General features: G+C 38.8%; 1 protein-coding gene across 1 annotated transcript in view; it reads right to left on the reverse strand.

Moving 5' to 3' along the window:
* Positions 1–4,132: 4,132 nt before the first annotated feature.
* Positions 4,133–18,757, reverse strand: part of AGPAT5 (1-acylglycerol-3-phosphate O-acyltransferase 5) — a 31,797-nt gene continuing 17,172 nt past the window's right edge. The window contains exons 4-5 of the mRNA XM_010172112.1: positions 6,517–6,640; positions 4,133–4,469 (exon numbers count right to left, since the gene is read on the reverse strand). Coding sequence (XP_010170414.1) covers positions 4,244–4,469; positions 6,517–6,640 — 350 coding nt within the window. The 3' untranslated portion in view covers positions 4,133–4,243. The remainder of the gene's footprint in view (positions 4,470–6,516; positions 6,641–18,757) is intronic.

An 18,757-nucleotide genomic window follows, 5' to 3' on the forward strand; every position in this document is an offset into this window, starting at 1 on the left:
ACTAATAACCCCTCTCTGAACATCAACACCTACTTCCAGCCCACCAGCAACAGACCCCAGCCTCTCCACTGGCATTTGTCCACCAAATGCCAGTCCTCTAAAGGAGAACGCAGCTTGAAAGAGGTGGGTGTCAGCCATCTGTCTGCCAGGGGTTCATCTGGCTGAATACAAACAGGGAAATAATTTGAGTCCAGGAGGAGAATGGAGGAAACCTAAGAATTTACATCAGTGTCTGAAAAGTGATGAGGGACTCTTTGTTAGGAAAACAACAGACCAGTCAGTCCAGGGTAAGGCTGCAGATCTGGGACTGAAAGAGGACAGGTAGACGAAATATTCACCACCCAGATAGGGAAACTGGACCCCACACAGAAAGCAGATCTTCCCTGGAATCAATCAGATGTGGTTATGCCTGACAGGAGCTGATGTTTCCAATAATCTTTTTTTTCTTTCTGCATTAGATTATTTGCTGCTTTTCCTTCTCTGGACTTGCTCTGTATTTTGTTTTAGTTGCGTGACTTTTGCCATTATACAAACTTAATTTTTTTTTTTTTTTTTTTTGTCTTATGCTTAGCAGATTGTGCTTTACTGGGACAACAGAACTCCAAACTGATGAAACAGGCAAGAACATGAAAATGAGGACAAGGGAAACCCCATGGTGTTCATTTCAAGCCCTGTCACCAGAGAGACTCTGCTAAAAAGTGACCTAGAACTGGAGGTTAGGACCAAACTGTGGTTTCCATATTTATAAAGGAAAAGCAGGTGCCAAGATCTTGGCACCTATTAACTGGTTTTCCATTGCCTTTTTGGGTGTGGTTAAAATTTCTACCATTAAAAGTGGTCTTTATTTGGAGGTGGTGGTGGGGAGAAGTCTCTCTCTTTATTTTTAACAACACCAAGCCAAAAATCCCAAACCTGCTCCTTGTCCCCTTCATTATCCAAACTTGAAACAGTTACCTCTCTCTCTCTCTCCTCAAAGTGAACATATATATTCTATGCACTCTGAAATGTCAAAATAATCAGAGGCCAATTTTTAAGTACTAAAAACCAGTTTTACAGGTATGCTATGTTCTACTGAAGGGGGAAAAAAAACAAGTATTAGCCTAAGAAAATGCTTCAGAGAATTCAGCAAGAGCGTAGCAGGGCTGGAGCCCCTCATGTGCCCTACTTAGTCTTTTCTTCACTGTGGTATCACTCAGTGCTTTCGTTTTCTGACTCACTGCACTTTTTGTGTTCTCCATTATTTAAGTTAATGCTCCCTTACCAGCCCAATTCCTTCCACAAAAGTAAATACAAGAATAACCTTGTGGAACTAGCACATTGTGGTGGTGTTGCCAACTATAAAAAGTTTACATAAACCTTACACATACGAACAGAGCACTACTTCTGTGGAGCTAAATCATTTTTATCAGATGTACCAATACAGCTGGAAACAATAAGCTTTTGAGCATACAGGTCCCTCTCGGATTTAATATGTCACTGAAACTTTGGTGGCATTTGCTACCAAGATATACTTCACATATTTGTTAGCAATACCTTTTCCCTCCTCCTGGGCCTGTCCACACTCTCTTCTAGTGTTTTCTGTGTCAGGCTTATAGTCGCAGAGCTCGATTCCGGGCCAGAGCTGTGGTACTGCACATGAATGAACATTATTAACAAGCAATAAGCAGTGCAGGTGTTCATGGGTGAAAAGCTGTTGCAATTTGACTGACCTGGTGGTGTGTTGCACTGGAACAAGCACAAATCAATTCTAACACGTTTCAGCTGCACAGAAAAAACACCCCAAAACACCAGACAAGTTGTTTTCTTTTCACTGACTCTCATACAAATCCTTCTGTCAAGAACTTAAAACCATACTTGTAGCCTTTTTGTAAGCAGTCCTTGTTAACCAAGTTTCAAACATGAAAGTGCAGTAAAAATTGAACAAGTAGACAGGACAGAAAAGTTGAATGAGCATTGGCTCTTCTTATTTTAATGAAGAAATATTTCAAGTTAATATCAGTGCATATTTAGAAATAGCATGTGATACTCCCAACGTCAAATACATCAGCAAATTACAGTTTCAAAACTTTATAAATTAATGGTGAGAAAAAAATAATTAAGATTAATATAGGGAACAAGGTTCAAAATAAACATCCTGTGTGTTTGTTGCACTGCGTCAATTATATGCCTGGTACTTAAACAGCAGAGAGATTCAATATTTCATGGTAATTAGGCTCTCCAAAATAGCAGTTATTTTTCTACAAATGAATTAAGCAGTTTGCCTTTATTTTTGATGTATAATTAAACGTTATTCTTAGGTGTTACAAAGAAATTTAGTCATGTCAGAGTAAAATTTCATTCCATGACTGAAAATCCCACTAACATAGGAACACCACCTTCTGGTTAGACCCAGTGCAAACAGTCAGCTGAGAATAGGAAGAACTACATGTGAGCACATTTGGCTGTTCCATAAAATAGCTTTTTTTTCTTTTGTTCATTTTCTTTTTTTTTTTTTTTTTTCTGGTTTCACAGCCTCATAACAATACTGTTTTTCTACACTGTAGCCAGTCATTGTTTTTAAAATGGTTCATCAACATATCCTGAATCAATCACTGATATAAATAACTCCAGTGAAAAAATCCATTATGGAAAGACACAGAACTGCAAACTGAAAGTTGTACTGAATGATTTTAAGGTGGAACTGTAATTATTCTATAAAGTTCTGTAAAAAAAACCCACACACGGTAAAAGCAGTATCTTTAATTAACTGGCAATAGTGGGGAATCTGAAAAACTGAGTTATAATTTTAAGAGACATTTAACTCACAATGCAAGACAAATCGCACCGAAGCTAAAAAGAGGTGCACATTTAAAGCTTGCAAGTATGATATAAAAATATTCTCTGGTTCTTTCCTTTTGATACAGGGAGTCCAATTCCCTAATGGAAGAAGATAAAGTACATCCTCTTTCCTACCCCATCACTGTACATATAGACTATTCCCCTGATATCAGGAAACGGCACTTCCCCAACAAAAATACCAGCCATGAGAATCGCACTTTCTGGTAGTAAGGGTTCGTTGATTTTGCTTTTTAAAAATATACTTTCAAGCAGGTGAAATACTGATAGGATATGCATTTCTTTCACTACTAGTCTAGTGTGCAAATCACATACAGCAACCCTGTAACTTCAATTCAACTGCAGTCTGCATCGCCTAGAATGATTTGAGAATCTGTTGTGGTATTACAGCACAGAGATGACTGCCAGATTATGAAACATCAGGGTCAATCGGATTAGTAGGAAAAGGCACACGCTTCAGATTTAGCAGGAACATCTGAAGGTTCCTCATTACCATACCCTTACTCTCCTGAACTTACAGCAATTCTGTGCATTACCCAAATGACAAGAGTTTGCTTCCAGAAAATCGTGAGGTAACAGGAAACTTCTGCTTATGGCACATACACACGAAAGGTCTGTGAGCTCAGCTGAAACTCTCGAGGCGCCAGGGATAACGCAGACACAAGGTAGGCTACAGTCTGGTTAGGCCAGAAACAAAACCTTAACATTTCCTTATCCTGCATACATTCCTTTTATGCACAAGTACAGGGGGCGCAAAATAAACTGTCCCTAATACTGCAATATAATCAAAATCATGCACTAGATAAACAGAGCTTCTTCCCCATGAACAGTGGCTCTCAGGAACATTTTATTCTGCTTCAGGTAACATCTGATGATTTCCCATAGTCCCTTTTAAAGAACACAGTATTTAGCTAAAACTATAAAGCAAAATTTAAAAAAGAAAAAAATAATAATTATAGTTGCAATACAGCTGGGATAGATGCAATTGAGCTGCTGCAATGCACCAAAGAGTAACAAAAATTCGACATGAATATCAGAAGAATAAATATATACCCTAAATTAATCTCTGTTAATACATTCACAGGTCCACTTAAGACATCCTTATGCATAACTCATACTTAGTCAAACCTGCAGATAGAGATGGATGTTAATTCATGGGGAAAACAATTTATCATATGACTCAGTTTATCTGTCATCATTCCAGCAAAAATCAGTAGCAAATTTGAAAATCTACATTTATTTTCCCCAGACCAACCACACAGAGGCTTAAGTCACAAATTCTGTTATTTCCAATGTTGATCAATAAGGCTTTATTTACATTTCTTTTTTTACTATAAAGTCAGGAAAATGTTTGGTGCAATGTGCAAGAAAAGACTGCACATTTCACTGATTGGAGACTAACATCTGCTTATGGTTTAATGCTAACCCACAGGCAGCCAATTAAAGTCCCATATATCCATGTTTTTACATAAAGTTTTCTTCCAGATTCTGTCAGAAGCATACTAGCAGTCAGGCCACCTAAAAACAGCAAAGATGGCAAAGTTTTCTTGAGGCTTAGTTTGGAATGAACACTTTTTCCAGGGAACTTATTTCTTCTTTTAGAATCCTTCGCATCATAAAACTCTATTAGTAACCTACAAGCAGACAAAGGGAGATGGTCAAAGTTATGCATTAGCGTCACAAGTCTTAAGCAACTTACTTTCATCAAATAACTGCTTCTAATCACACAGGAGATCAGGTTCGTGACCATCCGAGGAACCTGAACACGCATAAGTCTGTGCAACCTGATGAGATGCATCCCAGAGCCCTGAGGGAATTGCCTGATGTAGTTGCCAAGCCACTGTCCATGATATTTAAAAAGTCATGGCAGTCTGGTGAAGTCATTGGGGACTGGAAAATGGGAAACATTGCACCCATTTTTAAAAAGGGTAGAAAGGAGGATCCTGGGAATGACCGGCCTGTCAGCCTCACCTCTGTGCCTGGGAAGATCACGGAAGAGATCCTCCTAGAATCTATGCTAAGGTACACAGAGAACAGGGAGGTGATTTGGGACAGCCAGCATGGCTTCACCAAGGGCAACTCCTGCCTGACCAACCTAGTGGTCTTTTATGATGGAGTGTCTACATCAGTGCACAAGGGAAGAGCTACAGATGTCATCTATCTAGACTGCTGTAAGGCCTCTGACACAGTCCCTCACAATATCCTTCTCTCTCAATTGGAGAGATACGGATTTGATGGATGTACTGTTCAGTGGATAAGGAATTGGCTGGATGGTTGCATCCAGAGGGTAGTGGTCAACAGCTCAATGTCCAGATGGAGACTGGTGACAATTGGAGTCCCTCAGGGGTCCATACTGGGACCCGTACTGTTTAACATCTTCATCAATGACATAGATAGTGGAATCAAGAGCACCCTCAGCAAGTTCGCAGATGACACCAAGCTGAGTGGTGCAACTGATACACCTGAAGGACCTGGACAAGGTCGAGAAGTGGGCCTGTATGAACCTCATGAGGTTCAACAAGGCCAAGTGCAAGGTACTGCACCCAGGTCAGGGCAATCCCTGGTATCAATGCAGGCTGGGGGATGAAGCGATTAGGAGCAGCCCTGCAGAGAAGGACTTGAGGGTACTGGTGGATGAAAAGCTCAATGTGAGCTGGCAATGTGCACTTGCAGCCCAGAAGGCCAACCGTATCCTGGACTGCATTAGAAGAAGTGTGGCCAGCAGGTTGAGGGAGGGGATTCTGCCCCTCTACTCTGCCCTGGTGAGACCCCACCTGCAGTACTGCATCCAGCTCTGGAGCCCTCAGCACAAGAACAACATGGACTTGCTGGAGTGGGTCCAGAGGAGGGTCACAGAAATTATCAGAGGGCTGGAATACCTCTCCTGTGAAGAGAGGCTGAGAGAGTTGGGGTTGTTCAGCCTGGAGAAGAGAAGGCATCAGGGAAACCTTATTGAGGCCTTTCAATACTTAATGGGGGCCTATAAGAAAGATGGAGACAATCTTTTTAATAGGGTCTGTAATGACAGGAGAAGGGGTAATGATTTTAAGTTAGAAGGGAGATTTAGACTAAATATAAGGAGGAAATTTTTTACAACAGTGGTGAAACACTGGAATGGGTTTCCCAGAGAGGTGGTAGAAGCCCCACACCTAGGAACATTCAAGGTCAGGCTGGACGGGGCTCTGAGCAACCTGGTCTAGTGGAAGGTGTCCCTGCTCACTGCAGGGGGTCTTGGACTAGTTGATCTTTAAAGATCCCTTCCAACCCAAACCATTCTATGATTCTAAGACCTGCCCCTTTCTAACTAACACTAATTATGAGGCTAGAATCAAACTCCTTTTGCTTTCATGCCTACCTCGGGCATCTTACATTCCTGGCTGCACATGACAGCTTCAGGATAAATGGAGAGTATTCAGATGAATAAGAGTCTTGCCTGAAACACAGATTCACAGCTCTTCAGTCTAAGGAAGGTCTAAAACACAGGAACCCCAGCCTCCTGAGCAAAAGATTTAACTACAGGGGTATTATACAAAATATGCACAGGAGTACCAACACCACCTCTCTTCAGAAAGCCCTACAGTTTGCACTGCTGGTAACACAGAAATCATGGGTACATCTGTTAATATAAAAGAAAGAAGGCAGCTTCCTTAAACAGAAAGTTTTCTACATATTGCTACTCACTTATCCTTTATTTCAAAACGTTCATGAAGCCACCTTCTCATATACATCTGCTCTTCTGGAATGTCCTTCAGTTCAATTCGATCAATGAAAACATGAACTCTTGGGCATTCCTTGCAAAGAAACTCTAAAAAGAGAGCAAAACAACAGGACTGAGTTATGGAGACACTGTAGAGGATTTGTCTAAAATATGCTGAAAATCTGACCTCATACCTTTAAGTGCCTTGGAAACCTAACTTCAGTTTTCAAAACCCTCCCTTCTTTACGTTCAGATCCTGAGCACTTAAAAGCCATAGAGCCTACATGCTTTTGAAAAGGTGTTTCATTATCATGTGCAGTGTGGAAACACTGTCCTAAGATGTATCCTGCTTACTGTAAAATGCTGTGCTTGAAAATCTTACCACTTCTACTCATTCTGTAGTGTGGGATGCAATAACTTCTGATGTCATCAAGTTATCCAGCCTGCAGTTTTGATTAAAGTTATTAATCCTCTTGTCCTTTTTAAAAATCTAGATTTTGTTTGCTCCTGGATGACAAAATCTGAATTACAGTGATTTCCCAAAGCATCTCCAGGAGGAATTGGCCTTCAGTTTAAGTAATAACCTATAATTAAATGTATAAAAGTGCAAAAGACTCAGAAAAAAAAAATGTTGCTTTCCATTTTGCATCCCTTCATTTTTATTCTGTCACAGAGTGTTACAAAGCTCAAGACAGCCCTATTGCAATTCCCCCTCCCCCATTTCCTCAATTTGCCCCTAGAAAAATTTAGCAAGCAAACATTAAGCTAGCTGCAAGCAAAACTCCATTAATCAAATAGCCTTGTGGGATTTCTTACAACTAACAAGCGGTGAAGATACTGCATATGGAATAAAAAACCCACCAGTATTTGTGTATTAGTAATCATCTGCATTTATTAGTAGCAAAGGGTACAGCAGTAATCACAGCATCCCTGTACAAAGAGAAGCATGATGTGAGGATGGAAGTCCTTGGGATCTGGACAATCTTGGTATTTTAAAAAGGGACCAGAAGCATCTTCCTACAATATCAACAGGCAACAAATTTAACACAGACTGGGTGGTCCTTTTAGGTTGTTGACATTTTTTGTACAACAGTGCAGATGTACAGAAGACTGTGACCCATAACTGTTACGGGTATCTTGAGGAATGACTGTGCAAAATAATTGTCACTGCATGTACATCTTTATTACCATCTGCCAAAGCAGATATCCCCCTATTTGTTTTTCTTCTTTACAGGATTATTTATTTTGAAGGACTCTGTTGTAAAAGCAGTCCTTATCATATAGAAATTGCCTTAAAGAATTTTAAAAGGCTGTTCATGCAAATACGTTTGCGTGCTTCTAGAGGGGGAGGAAAGCAGAAGAGATAAAGAGATCAGTAAAGTCTTACAGCATTTTGATGCAGAAATTTGTAAGGTGCTGTGTGCAGTTTTGTCTAGTCCTCAGGCAGAGAGAGCCCTTCACTGAACTGCACTGTACTGTAAAGGGAGCAACATGGCCCATGCACCATCAACTGAAGAAATGGCAGAGGGCTCTAACCAGAAACAAGTCCACCTCTTGGCCATGGAGTAGCAAACACAACTGTCACTAAAAAGTTTCTGGTAAAACCGTCTCCTAGCTACAGCTATTAGATAGCAGGCAAGTTAAGTACTTGGAGGTGCAGAATGATGGTAGGTATAGATACTATCTTCAGGTTTATGTGCAATGTTTTTACTAACCACAAAGAAATCAGTGTTCGTGCATCTGAGAGCAGATTTTTCCTCTTGCTTTTAATGGGAAGAAAGGATTTTCCAGGTTTGTTTCTCTGAGGATACTATCCAGGCCACCACATGAAGGTCATTCACTATGTGAGCACCTAAAAGCATACTATTAATATTTTAAAATAACAGACTTATTCTCCATGTCTCAAATGCTTATAATGCTCACTGATGTTTAAATCCTCTTTTTGAGTGGCATTATCTATTAAGAGGAACATTCTAAAAATATGCAAAACTGTACTCTAGAAAACAAATGCCTGGAAGCCAGATGATACAGTCTTTTTTGTACTAGAGTTCTAAAAAAAGCATCTATGCTATGCATATTCAACGAGGGCTGATGATCTAGCTTTAAGAGTTATTGAAAACATTCTGTGCATTGTAGAGTGTGTTTCTTTTGCTTCATAGCTCATAGGTTGTTCTGTACAGGTACAAACAGTTCTTTCCTGATATTATTTATAATCTCAGTTATAAATTATTAAGGAAAATCATAAAACAAGAAAAATTCTAAGTTAGATGAGACAGCATTGTTAATAGCTACATGGTATTTTTAAAATTAATGTTATGCTGCTTAAAAAAAATAGATATTTGGTCATTTAAAGATAGCAGAGTACATTATCAATAATAAGCTCTAGTTAACAAAACAGGAATAAGACACAGATTTTAAAGTCACTTTCCCCAACCAAAGCTGAAATGTAGCCACTCTCCAAATCTGTTTAGAAAACAAAAAACCATCCATGAATATCTAAGCATTGCTGCTGGTTTTCTACCTTACACTCAAGTTTCAATACAAGTTGATTCTTATTACTTCCCACGCTTTAGCCTTCTTCAACCAGTCTACACTGAGTTCCCATATGTGAAGATCCTAAAACTTGCACAATTTCCCAGCTTTGTAAATCCCAGTGCTGTTCTCCACAGCCTACCCTCCCTTGCAATTTAAGACACAGCCTCACTGAGGCTGTGTGATCTGCAACCGCAGGTGCTCCCCTAAAGGGGATCACGATTCCCACTCACTGATTCAAAGACATTTTATCCAAAGCATGATCATCCAGTACATCTGCAGGTGACACTAATGCATGCAATCAAGCTATTCAGGGAATTTGACTTATCTTTAATTATCCAGTTCATGTGAGGGTTTAATGCAACCAATTCAATTTTTTTAATTTTTTTTTTTTTACATGTACAATGTCACTGCAATCATATAAGAATACCACTAAATAGGTATATATTGAGAGGTTGTTTTTGAGAAGGAACAGCTGGACTTTATCACCACAATCTCTGAAGGTTTGTGGTGGTCCCATGACCCTTAATTTCACATTAGTTTAACTCTCAAAAGGCTTATGTAATTAAGCCAAGAAACAAAATCTTATTGAAGCAATTTATTATGTGCAAATTACATCCACCTTCAGGGACATTAGCCCTTAAGGCCAACATCTGATGGGCTTTTCAGATCCTTAAACTTGCCAGAATTTGTTATAATTAACAGCAGGAACAAGCAAGCCTGAACTTTTCTTCACTAAGACAAAATATAAGTGCAAATCACGCATTATAATCAAACATTATATTGGGGACAGCGTTAGTCAATCAAGAACCAAGTATGATTTGGGTTAAATGAACACAAACAACTTGTGTGGGAGCCAAGTGGACTGACTGGCATGTGGGAGATAATTTCCTAATAAAACTTTCCATCTGGCTAAATGACAGATACAAGTGCAGAACATTTATTAATGCTTCTAGTGATCAACCACAGCAGAAGGAAGAAATTAAAAATGATAATGTGGATTGAGCATTTTTGTTCTTAAACTGTGACACTGTTTTTAAACTGTGGCCCTCCTCCTGTGGGACAGGATTCACACTAACACAGGACTGAAGGATTCAGTGCAGAATTAGGATTAATGAACGGGGTGCAACAGCCTCCATGAAAGGAATCCGATCCACAGAGTTTGTAATTGCAAACGAATGTTTTGGGATGGTGTTTTGCTCACTGGGGCTTCCACAAAATTCCACCAGTTTTCAACTCCTCACCTTCAAAACCCAATTAATTCTGTTTTGAATTATCAGTATTACCAGGGAAAGCGAGGGAAAAAGCATAGACATACCTGTAACTGAGAAGGGACATACAAATGGCCTCAGACCACCTTCCCCTTAATGCTACCACAGAAGTTCATTCCACTACTCCAAATTATTTGCCTTGCCCCTTAAGGAAGTTGTGACAGGGGCATTACACTTAAACAGATATTCCTATTTTCAATTACTAATGAAGTCTATTTTTATATGCACTTTAAATATCATAGCAATAAAGTAGCTCAGATTTCAACCTCCCACATAGTCTCTTTTACTGCATTCATTTCAGCACTGTAGAGAGAGTCTAACACACAAACACACAACTAAAGAAACAATGTAATAGGGGGGGGAACAAAAAGGCTAAGTATCAAAACACCTTAAAAGAAGCATTCCAAAAGGAGGCAGCCTAGAGGCTGTTAAAAAAAACCCTACATACCAAACCCCAGAAAAAACCTGTATTGGAAACCCAGGTAAAATATGTGTAACACTGCAAAAGAAAAAACCTAGGTGGGTCTGAAACCCACCTGCGTGCCTTGATGGGAAAATTAGGGAGGCTACCTTCTCCTCTTTGAGGAACGGAAAGCTTGTCCAAATAAGGAAAAACCACAAAACTGCTCATGCCAAATATAAATATAAAATTAAAAGGACTAAAAAGGAACTTGAAAAATGCAAAGGATGCTCTAACAATTTTAACTTTTTTGAGTATCTCAAAAGCAGTAAACCAGCTAAGGCATTGGTGGGACTGCTGGACGACAAAAGTGTGAAGAGCAGTACTCATGGTAAAGTATAAACCCAGGCAAGAGAAGCTCAAATACTTGTTTGCATTATTCTTTCTTGCTGAAAATGTTTGATTCCTACACCCACTGCATTCTTTGTATCAGATTCCTCAAAGGAACTAGATCAATAAGTAAACAGACAGAAAGTATTAGACTAAATAAACAAGTTAGATGTCCTGAAGTCACCAAGACCAGAGAGCATTCATCCAAGAGCTCTCAAATGTGGAATTTTAAAACAAAGATGTGTAAGGTACCATCAAAAACAGCCACTGTGCCAGAAAAACAGGGAGTTCCCCTTCTACAAACAAGGGCTTTGGAGATGATGCTGGGAAATACAAACCAGAGTCTTAGATCCATAGGTAAGACAGCAGGGTCCATAGTAAGATCACTAAACACAGAGATAATCACCTTCTGTTGGAAAAGAGCTGGTGTGGATTCTGTAAAAGGAAATCCTGTCTCACCAATTTGCTGGATTTCTACTACAACAGTGTCAAGGAGCAGGTGGATAAAGGGGATTCACTGGACATGATATACCTGAATTTTCATAAAGCCTCTGATAGGGTTCCACACTGAAGGCTATTAAAAAATTAAGCTTCCAAGGGATTAGAGGAAATCATGTCTTAGAGACTGAAAGCTGCTTAAAGGAGAGGAGGCAAATGGAGGGGCTTAATGGTCACTTTTCAGGATGGAAAAGACCTAGCAAATGGGGTCTTCCAGGGACTGATGCTAAGACTGCTTTTACTCTGTGTCATGACTGATGAGCTGAAGGGAGCAAACAGTAAACACTCCAGTTTTTCACATCTTTTCCAGAAGATCTTAAGCTCTTTTAGGTAGTCAAATGCTGGCTCAACTCCAAAAGGATCTGAAAGCTGAGCAAACAGGGTGAAAATGTGGCAGCTAAGCTTCAGTGTAAACAAACATGGGGAAAAATAACAGAAACCCTGATTACATGATGCTTAACTTGGAATTGGTGGTTACAGTTTGTGAGTTGCGCACCCTTCTCTGAAACTATCCTCTCAACTGTGCAGCAGCAGCCCCACATCCCCCTACTTACTGGGCAGCATCAGCAAGAACACTGAGAACATGGCAAAGAGTCACTTTGCAGATACATAAACAGATTGTGAATCCATATATTAAATACAGTGTGCAGTTCTGGTCTCTGTATCTCAAGAAGGATGCAATGGACTCAAGAGAATGCCACAGAAAAGGCCAACTAAAACATTTAAGGAGAAAAAGTACCTGCATGACAAACAAGGAGAGATTAAAAAGGCCAAACTTTCAGTCTGGAGAAGGGAAGCAGAGGGAAGGATATGACAGCTTAAAAAAATACAAATCCTGAAGATGGCAGGTAAGAGCTATAGCTCAACAAATCCTGCAAATTCAAGGATAAATAATCATGTATCTGTACCTTCCTAAAGACATCTGGATCTAAAGAATTAGATCTAGATTGTCTTTAGGAAGACATCTACTTCTAGATGATGTCTAGATCATCTTCTAGACATTATCTTCTAGAAGATAATCTTTTACAATTATTATTAGAAAATGTTACATATAGTTTTCTATACCGGTATCAGCACCGGAAAGCAGCAGTGTCATTGCAAGCTGCCTTGCTGAAACAAGAAGGTATTTGATGAAGACCCATAGTACTTGCACATTGTAGTTCACTGAAACAATCTTCAAGTGGCTTTAATCTGTTACTCTAACAGATGCATTCTGGCATTTGTACTGCTCTGTATAACAATTTGTGAATATTATACATTGGCCAAGTTACCAGAAGGTTTCCTACAAAAGCATAACAGTTTTGATCAATAGGCTGCCAGCAACAGCACGTGGATCACGTCAGGTCTGTGGATTTCATCTAAAGGGCCTCCCACTGCTGGTAATTGAAAAGGAGCAAATTTAGGAGGTATCTGTGTCTTCCTTGGAATATTTCTAAAGTTTCAAAAGTGGAAAAAAAAAGTTGAACTCTGAAATAAAAAAAAAAAAAAGCCAAGAAAAGATACAAGGATTGGACCAATTCAAAACAATGCTCTCTAGCAAATAAACAGGATCTGTTAGGAACTACGCCAGCCAGTGCTGCTAGTATTGATGTTTTTGCCTTTCCTTCAGACAGCCTGTTTTGATAAACAGAGAACAGTACCACAAAGAAAGTAGAAGAAAAGGACTCTGATGTACAAAAAAAGCAAAAATAAACAGAGGCTCTCCAAGGAACAACATATTTCTGGCCAGACCTGACAGTGTGAAGAAATTGAAGTTGTTTTTGTTATTCTCAGGGTTTAGATACACTCTTGCATAAAGATCAGGAATTCCTCGAGCTGTTGTACATAAACGCTGCCTGGGGAGTTAAATGCTTCCTCTCACATATGCATGAGGCCCAGGGTGCAGGGTAATTTTATGAATCTCCTGTGTAAATACTTTCAAAATCCTCTCTGTGTAGCGGAGGTTTTCTGATGACCGTGTGTTTTCTGATCACAAATTCCCAAAGGGAAGCTACAGATACCTATCTGCAGTAGCAGCTGCTTAAGAGTAACCGAGATACACAAAGTCCTAGTTTACAATCAGAGGAACACATGCTCTTAGTTCAAAGGGATGCTGAAGGGGGTTACTGTCCCCATTAAGGGGTTGTTATCAATACACAGATACAGTGCCTACAGGTGTTTGTGATTTGGGAAAAGGAAGATTCATTTATGCTTGCGTTCCTCTTACACTCCTCCTTAGACATCCAAGTTTGGTTGTTGGTGGAGACAAGAAACTGGGCTCCAGGGACTCCAAATACAGTCATCTTTATGTCCTTGTTTTAGGATAGGTAAAAAAACAGAGGTGCTACTCATGCTCAGAACTGACCTTCATTTTCTCTGATTTTTGAAGTCTTATGAAGAACTACAGCAAGGCCTGGATACATTCCCATAAACGGATGCTGCTCTTCAGTGAAATGTCATTATTTTCGAGCAGAAGTACAATGTTTAATTGTTACAGTATGAAAATACTTTGTGTTTATCCAGACTGTCCTTATCTGCAGAATATTGATGCATACGTCCACACCTGTGTTTAAAGTGCCATTTCAAGTAAGTCATCCACAAATTAACAGGTATGCTTTAATGCTACTCAAACTACTTTTAATGGGAAATTACAGAGGTTCTAAAATGACAGATCTAGTCTTATGGAGCACAAGTGAAAATATATTCAGTTTAAAACTGAATGATAGTTCAATTACTCTGTGGTACCTGTTGAAATAATGTTATTAAAGAAGTTGTATTTTAATATTTTACACAAAATAAAACCAGGGTTTTCCTTTTAAGAGTATCAAAGAACAATGTTGCTAACTAGTGTTGTTATCAAAATTCCTCCAAATATTTCAATGGAAAATCTACATTTTGAAATATGAAAGGTAGGTAGTTGCATTTTGCTTGAACAGATGCAGAATTACAAGTTCTTGATGTGAGATTTACTAAACATGTTAAAAAGCCATCCCACACTTAATGCAAATTTCACCAATGCCGATGGTCCAGCCTCAGTTCTAATCTACATCCTTTCTTAGGTTGCTCTAAGGTAACTGCCATTTACTTTTCAATATTCTTTCATGCAGTAAGAACAGGACAGCTAGCAAAGATCTGAACAGATTATTATTCATTTCTTCACTGTAAATCCTTCTTCACTGTTTTACATTCTTGCTACTGTTTATCAGTTTATTAATTTATTTTTTTACTTCTTTCAACATATCTATAACCATGTGTTTGTTAACGTTCTTTGGATCACTAAGGACAATGGATGTGATCAAATTTCGGCCATAGTCCACACAAAGGCTGGTTTCTATTGTCCTGTACTTCACTGTCTAACTGGGCCCTAACAAAAGTGCAAGCATTTGGAAAAGTGTAATCTCCCCTAGGGAAGTTAGGCCAGTCTGACCTCTTCAAATTATACCAATCAAAGTGATGTACAGATCTGCAGAAGTGCACACATACACATGCCTTCGAAGTGTTTGTTCTGGAACTGATATACAGCAGAGTCAATAATTCTCAGGAATTCCTCTGACTTCTTTAAGATAGTGTCTACATGTACTTGCTATTTTTATTCAGTGTTTATCATTGTCACATGCTGTTATTTCACACACTCTATCATCTACAACGGCCAGATAAATACCATCTGGTTATGTTAAAGCCTTCAGGCAGAATAATAAAGATGTAAATGTGTACACAATGTTCTTTCAGGTGCCATAATGACAACAGTTCCCATGTCCCATGAGACCTGCCCCTTAACACCAGGCACAGTTGGATGTGAACGCTTAGGACGCTCATTCAGAAGGGGGAAAACTAGGTTCTCATTCTTTCTTCCCAAGCTTATTTCTACTTTTTACTTAATGACAGTGCAGTAAAACAGTATCAACCAATCCAGCACAAAAGTTTCTCCCCCTCCTTTTCCCTTCTAAATAGTTCTTCTAGAATTCAGTACCTGAGATGCACTTCAGCTGTACCGCAGTGCTCATATGATTATCTGCATCTTAATTCAATAACCACAAATAAACACTGCCTAGCAGCATGGTCCTCTCTAAGCAAGACCATCACATTCTTGTCATTAATGATCTGGACAAACCTCTTTAGTTGTGAGAGGGAAGAAATCTGTGGGAAATTGCTGTCCTTTGGAAAGGCTGCCATGTGCAGGACGAGCTTCCACTGGAAATGGAAGATCTAAACTTGTTGTAATGAAAAGGAATGAATAATAAATAAGTGGTAGGAAAAAACCTGCATCCACTGGTCACAAATGGATGTAAAGCAATAGTGGAAAGCAACATCCTTGTCTACAGCTAATCTAATCTTAATCCCTGTCTAAGACTAATCCAATCCGATGTCTTCTAAACCAAACAATTTTCGGCTAGAAAGTGCTAACAAAACCTTAAAATGCATAACAGTGACAAAAAGTTCAACACATTTGAAAGGATATACTACAATAATTTGTCTGCTCTAAAAAGGTGTTATCAGGTGTGCCTGTCATTCACTGTTCTTCTCAAAGCACTAATGCAAAAAGGATGCTGAATGTCTATGTTCTAGTTGCTAGTATACTGTTTTCTTTTAATCCTGTTGAGCAAGTCAACATTATGTTATTTAAACTTGCTGGACTGAAAAATATATCCACTTTTGCTATGAAAGGCTATTTACACTGAATTACATATTACAAAATTTAAATGGCAGTTTCATTTTTTCTTCAGAATTTTTTTCCCCATTTACAGTTTACTAACACTGTTTCTCAGATAAAGCGTGGTAGTACTACTCATAGTCACTAAAATGTTACTTTTAACCTGCTCTGTTTACTACTGGAGACAGCCAAGAGGAGACCATATCCCTGGTTAAGTGTGGGTTTTTCCAGAAGTGGTACAGATTATTCTGAGAAATTGTGATTTATAGAACTGAAAGTAAAATGCATTTCAAGAAACACATTATATCTGTGTGGAATTCAGAATTCATTCACATGGGAAATGTCACATCATGGGAAATGCAGTCCTCAAGTAAAGTTGTGTTTATCAGAAGTTTGTTTTCCATGCAATAAATTTCAATCAGAGTTGCTAGACTGAAAAAGACATGTCAACCTTATCTTTTAAAAATTACCAGGATTGCACTGCCATTTTATTCCGATGAGAATGAAAAACAAAATTCTCATTCAGCACTGACACAAATATGAAACGCTCATATGAAATGCACACATGAAAATTACATTTTATAACTCATTTTAGTACTGTAAAAGAGCAATAATGCTAAAAAAAAATCTCAATTGTATAACAATGTGTAATTAAATTCTTGTTATACTCTGCTGCTGGACAGACCAATGCTGGACTTCTGCAGAACAAATGGTGCAATGATTCCGATCTTTTAAAACAGAAACTGTTTTTCTTCCACTCTGTGTCTGGAGGGCCTAAAAGAATGACAACTATGTTCCACACTGTAATTTATGAAGTGTCCTTAATCTACATAATCTATATTGTATGGAATACATGTGATGCTACAAAAGCGTGGAATGCTCTGGATGGATATTTCATCCATCTAGTCTGCAACTGGTAACAACCAGTAGGCTGCACTTCATTGCGTGTTACTGCTCTTACTTTAACCCAAGGTTTAGACAGTAATTACCTCAGCCCTAATGGTAAGGGTGGGTGAAAGATACACCTGGACTGCCTGCTGTGGAGTCTCCAAAAGGCTGGATATGGAGTAGCCACCCCAAACCATCTGATTACCACTTGACACTGGACACAACCAACAGCCAATAGGGAAATTCAATTTGTTGGATGCCTTTCCAGAATTCTATCATGCTTCATGCAAACTGGAAAGTTCAATAGGTGAAGAGGTCTTATAAGGAATTTGAACATTTGCCATCTTATCATTAGGTAATGACATTTTAATAGTTTAATTAAGCAACAGGCAGTGAGAAGTCCAGCATGAGAATGGTTGAAACTGCCTAACAATTAAGTCATGAAACAAGATACGCTGCAGGGAAGGGGAAACAATCCTATTTGTTTTAAAGGAGGTCTTGAAAAGGGTTGGGTGACAAGGACAAGAGGGAGGCTGTCAGTCTTCAAGGGAGTCTATAAGAGGGTCATAAATTATTTTTAAAAAACCCCAGAACTTTAATTCATAAAAATATGCTAAATCAAGTTCAAAAGAAAATTACAAATAAAAAAAATGTTAAATTATAAAAAGTGCTTTTGATATTTAGCCGGAAAAAAATACCTGTTGGGAACAAAATGTACGTAAAATAAAACCATCCTAAGACCTTACAGTACAACAGAAGCTTTGAGTTAATACACAGTGTTAGCTGTTTTGTTGCTCACCTATCCTGAATAATTTTAAATAGGGTGAAAATGTAAAAAAAGACAATTCCAGAACTTCTAAGCAACTGGCACCTGCAAAAAGTTCACGTGAACCTCACACCACCTCAAGGAGTTACACTCGACAATGAAGTGACATGGAAACAGCCTCGCTACAAACTATTTTTAGCAGGAGAACGAACAAGTCCCAGTGCCACAGTGACAGCTGAGGAGTGGGGACTTGGCAAAGAAGTTCCCTGCGGGTGCCTCAGCCAACGCTGATCCCTTGCCCAAAGTCTGAACAGCTCAGTGGAACTACCGTGGCTTCTTTTTCCCCTTGGTATCAGTAGAGCAAAAGATGTAAAAGTACCACTTTGAGCCAACTAGCAACAGACAGTTTTTCACAGATATGGCTGAGTAACACAAACTACAACTGAAAAGAAAGATTACATCTGTTCCTCTGTTGATGGTGCAGTTAATTACCTAAATTAAAAAAAATCCACCACCAAGCACAATAAAAAAACCAGCAAAGCCTGAAGCTCTCTGTCCCAGAATTTTCCCCAACACAAACCACAGAATTTATTGTTAGTTTACTAAGATTAACTATTACTAGATTAACATCTAACAAATTTACTCCATTCTCTTAAGGTGGCGTAGGTGGTTTAAAATACTACAGCAAGTAAAACATTTGCATAAAAATGCTGGTAAGTGTTTGTAAGGTTACTGTGTACATGTTGCAATTTGAAAAACTGTCAGTAAAATACTATTACTACACATTTTCCCTTTAAAATACAGGCACGTCAGCAGTTACATCACATGTACACCTATGTAGCACAGCAGA

The sequence above is a fragment of the Antrostomus carolinensis genome, unplaced genomic scaffold (genome assembly GCF_000700745.2).
Source record: "Antrostomus carolinensis isolate BGI_N321 unplaced genomic scaffold, ASM70074v2 scaffold11377, whole genome shotgun sequence".
NCBI classification, from domain to species: domain Eukaryota; kingdom Metazoa; phylum Chordata; class Aves; order Caprimulgiformes; family Caprimulgidae; genus Antrostomus; species Antrostomus carolinensis.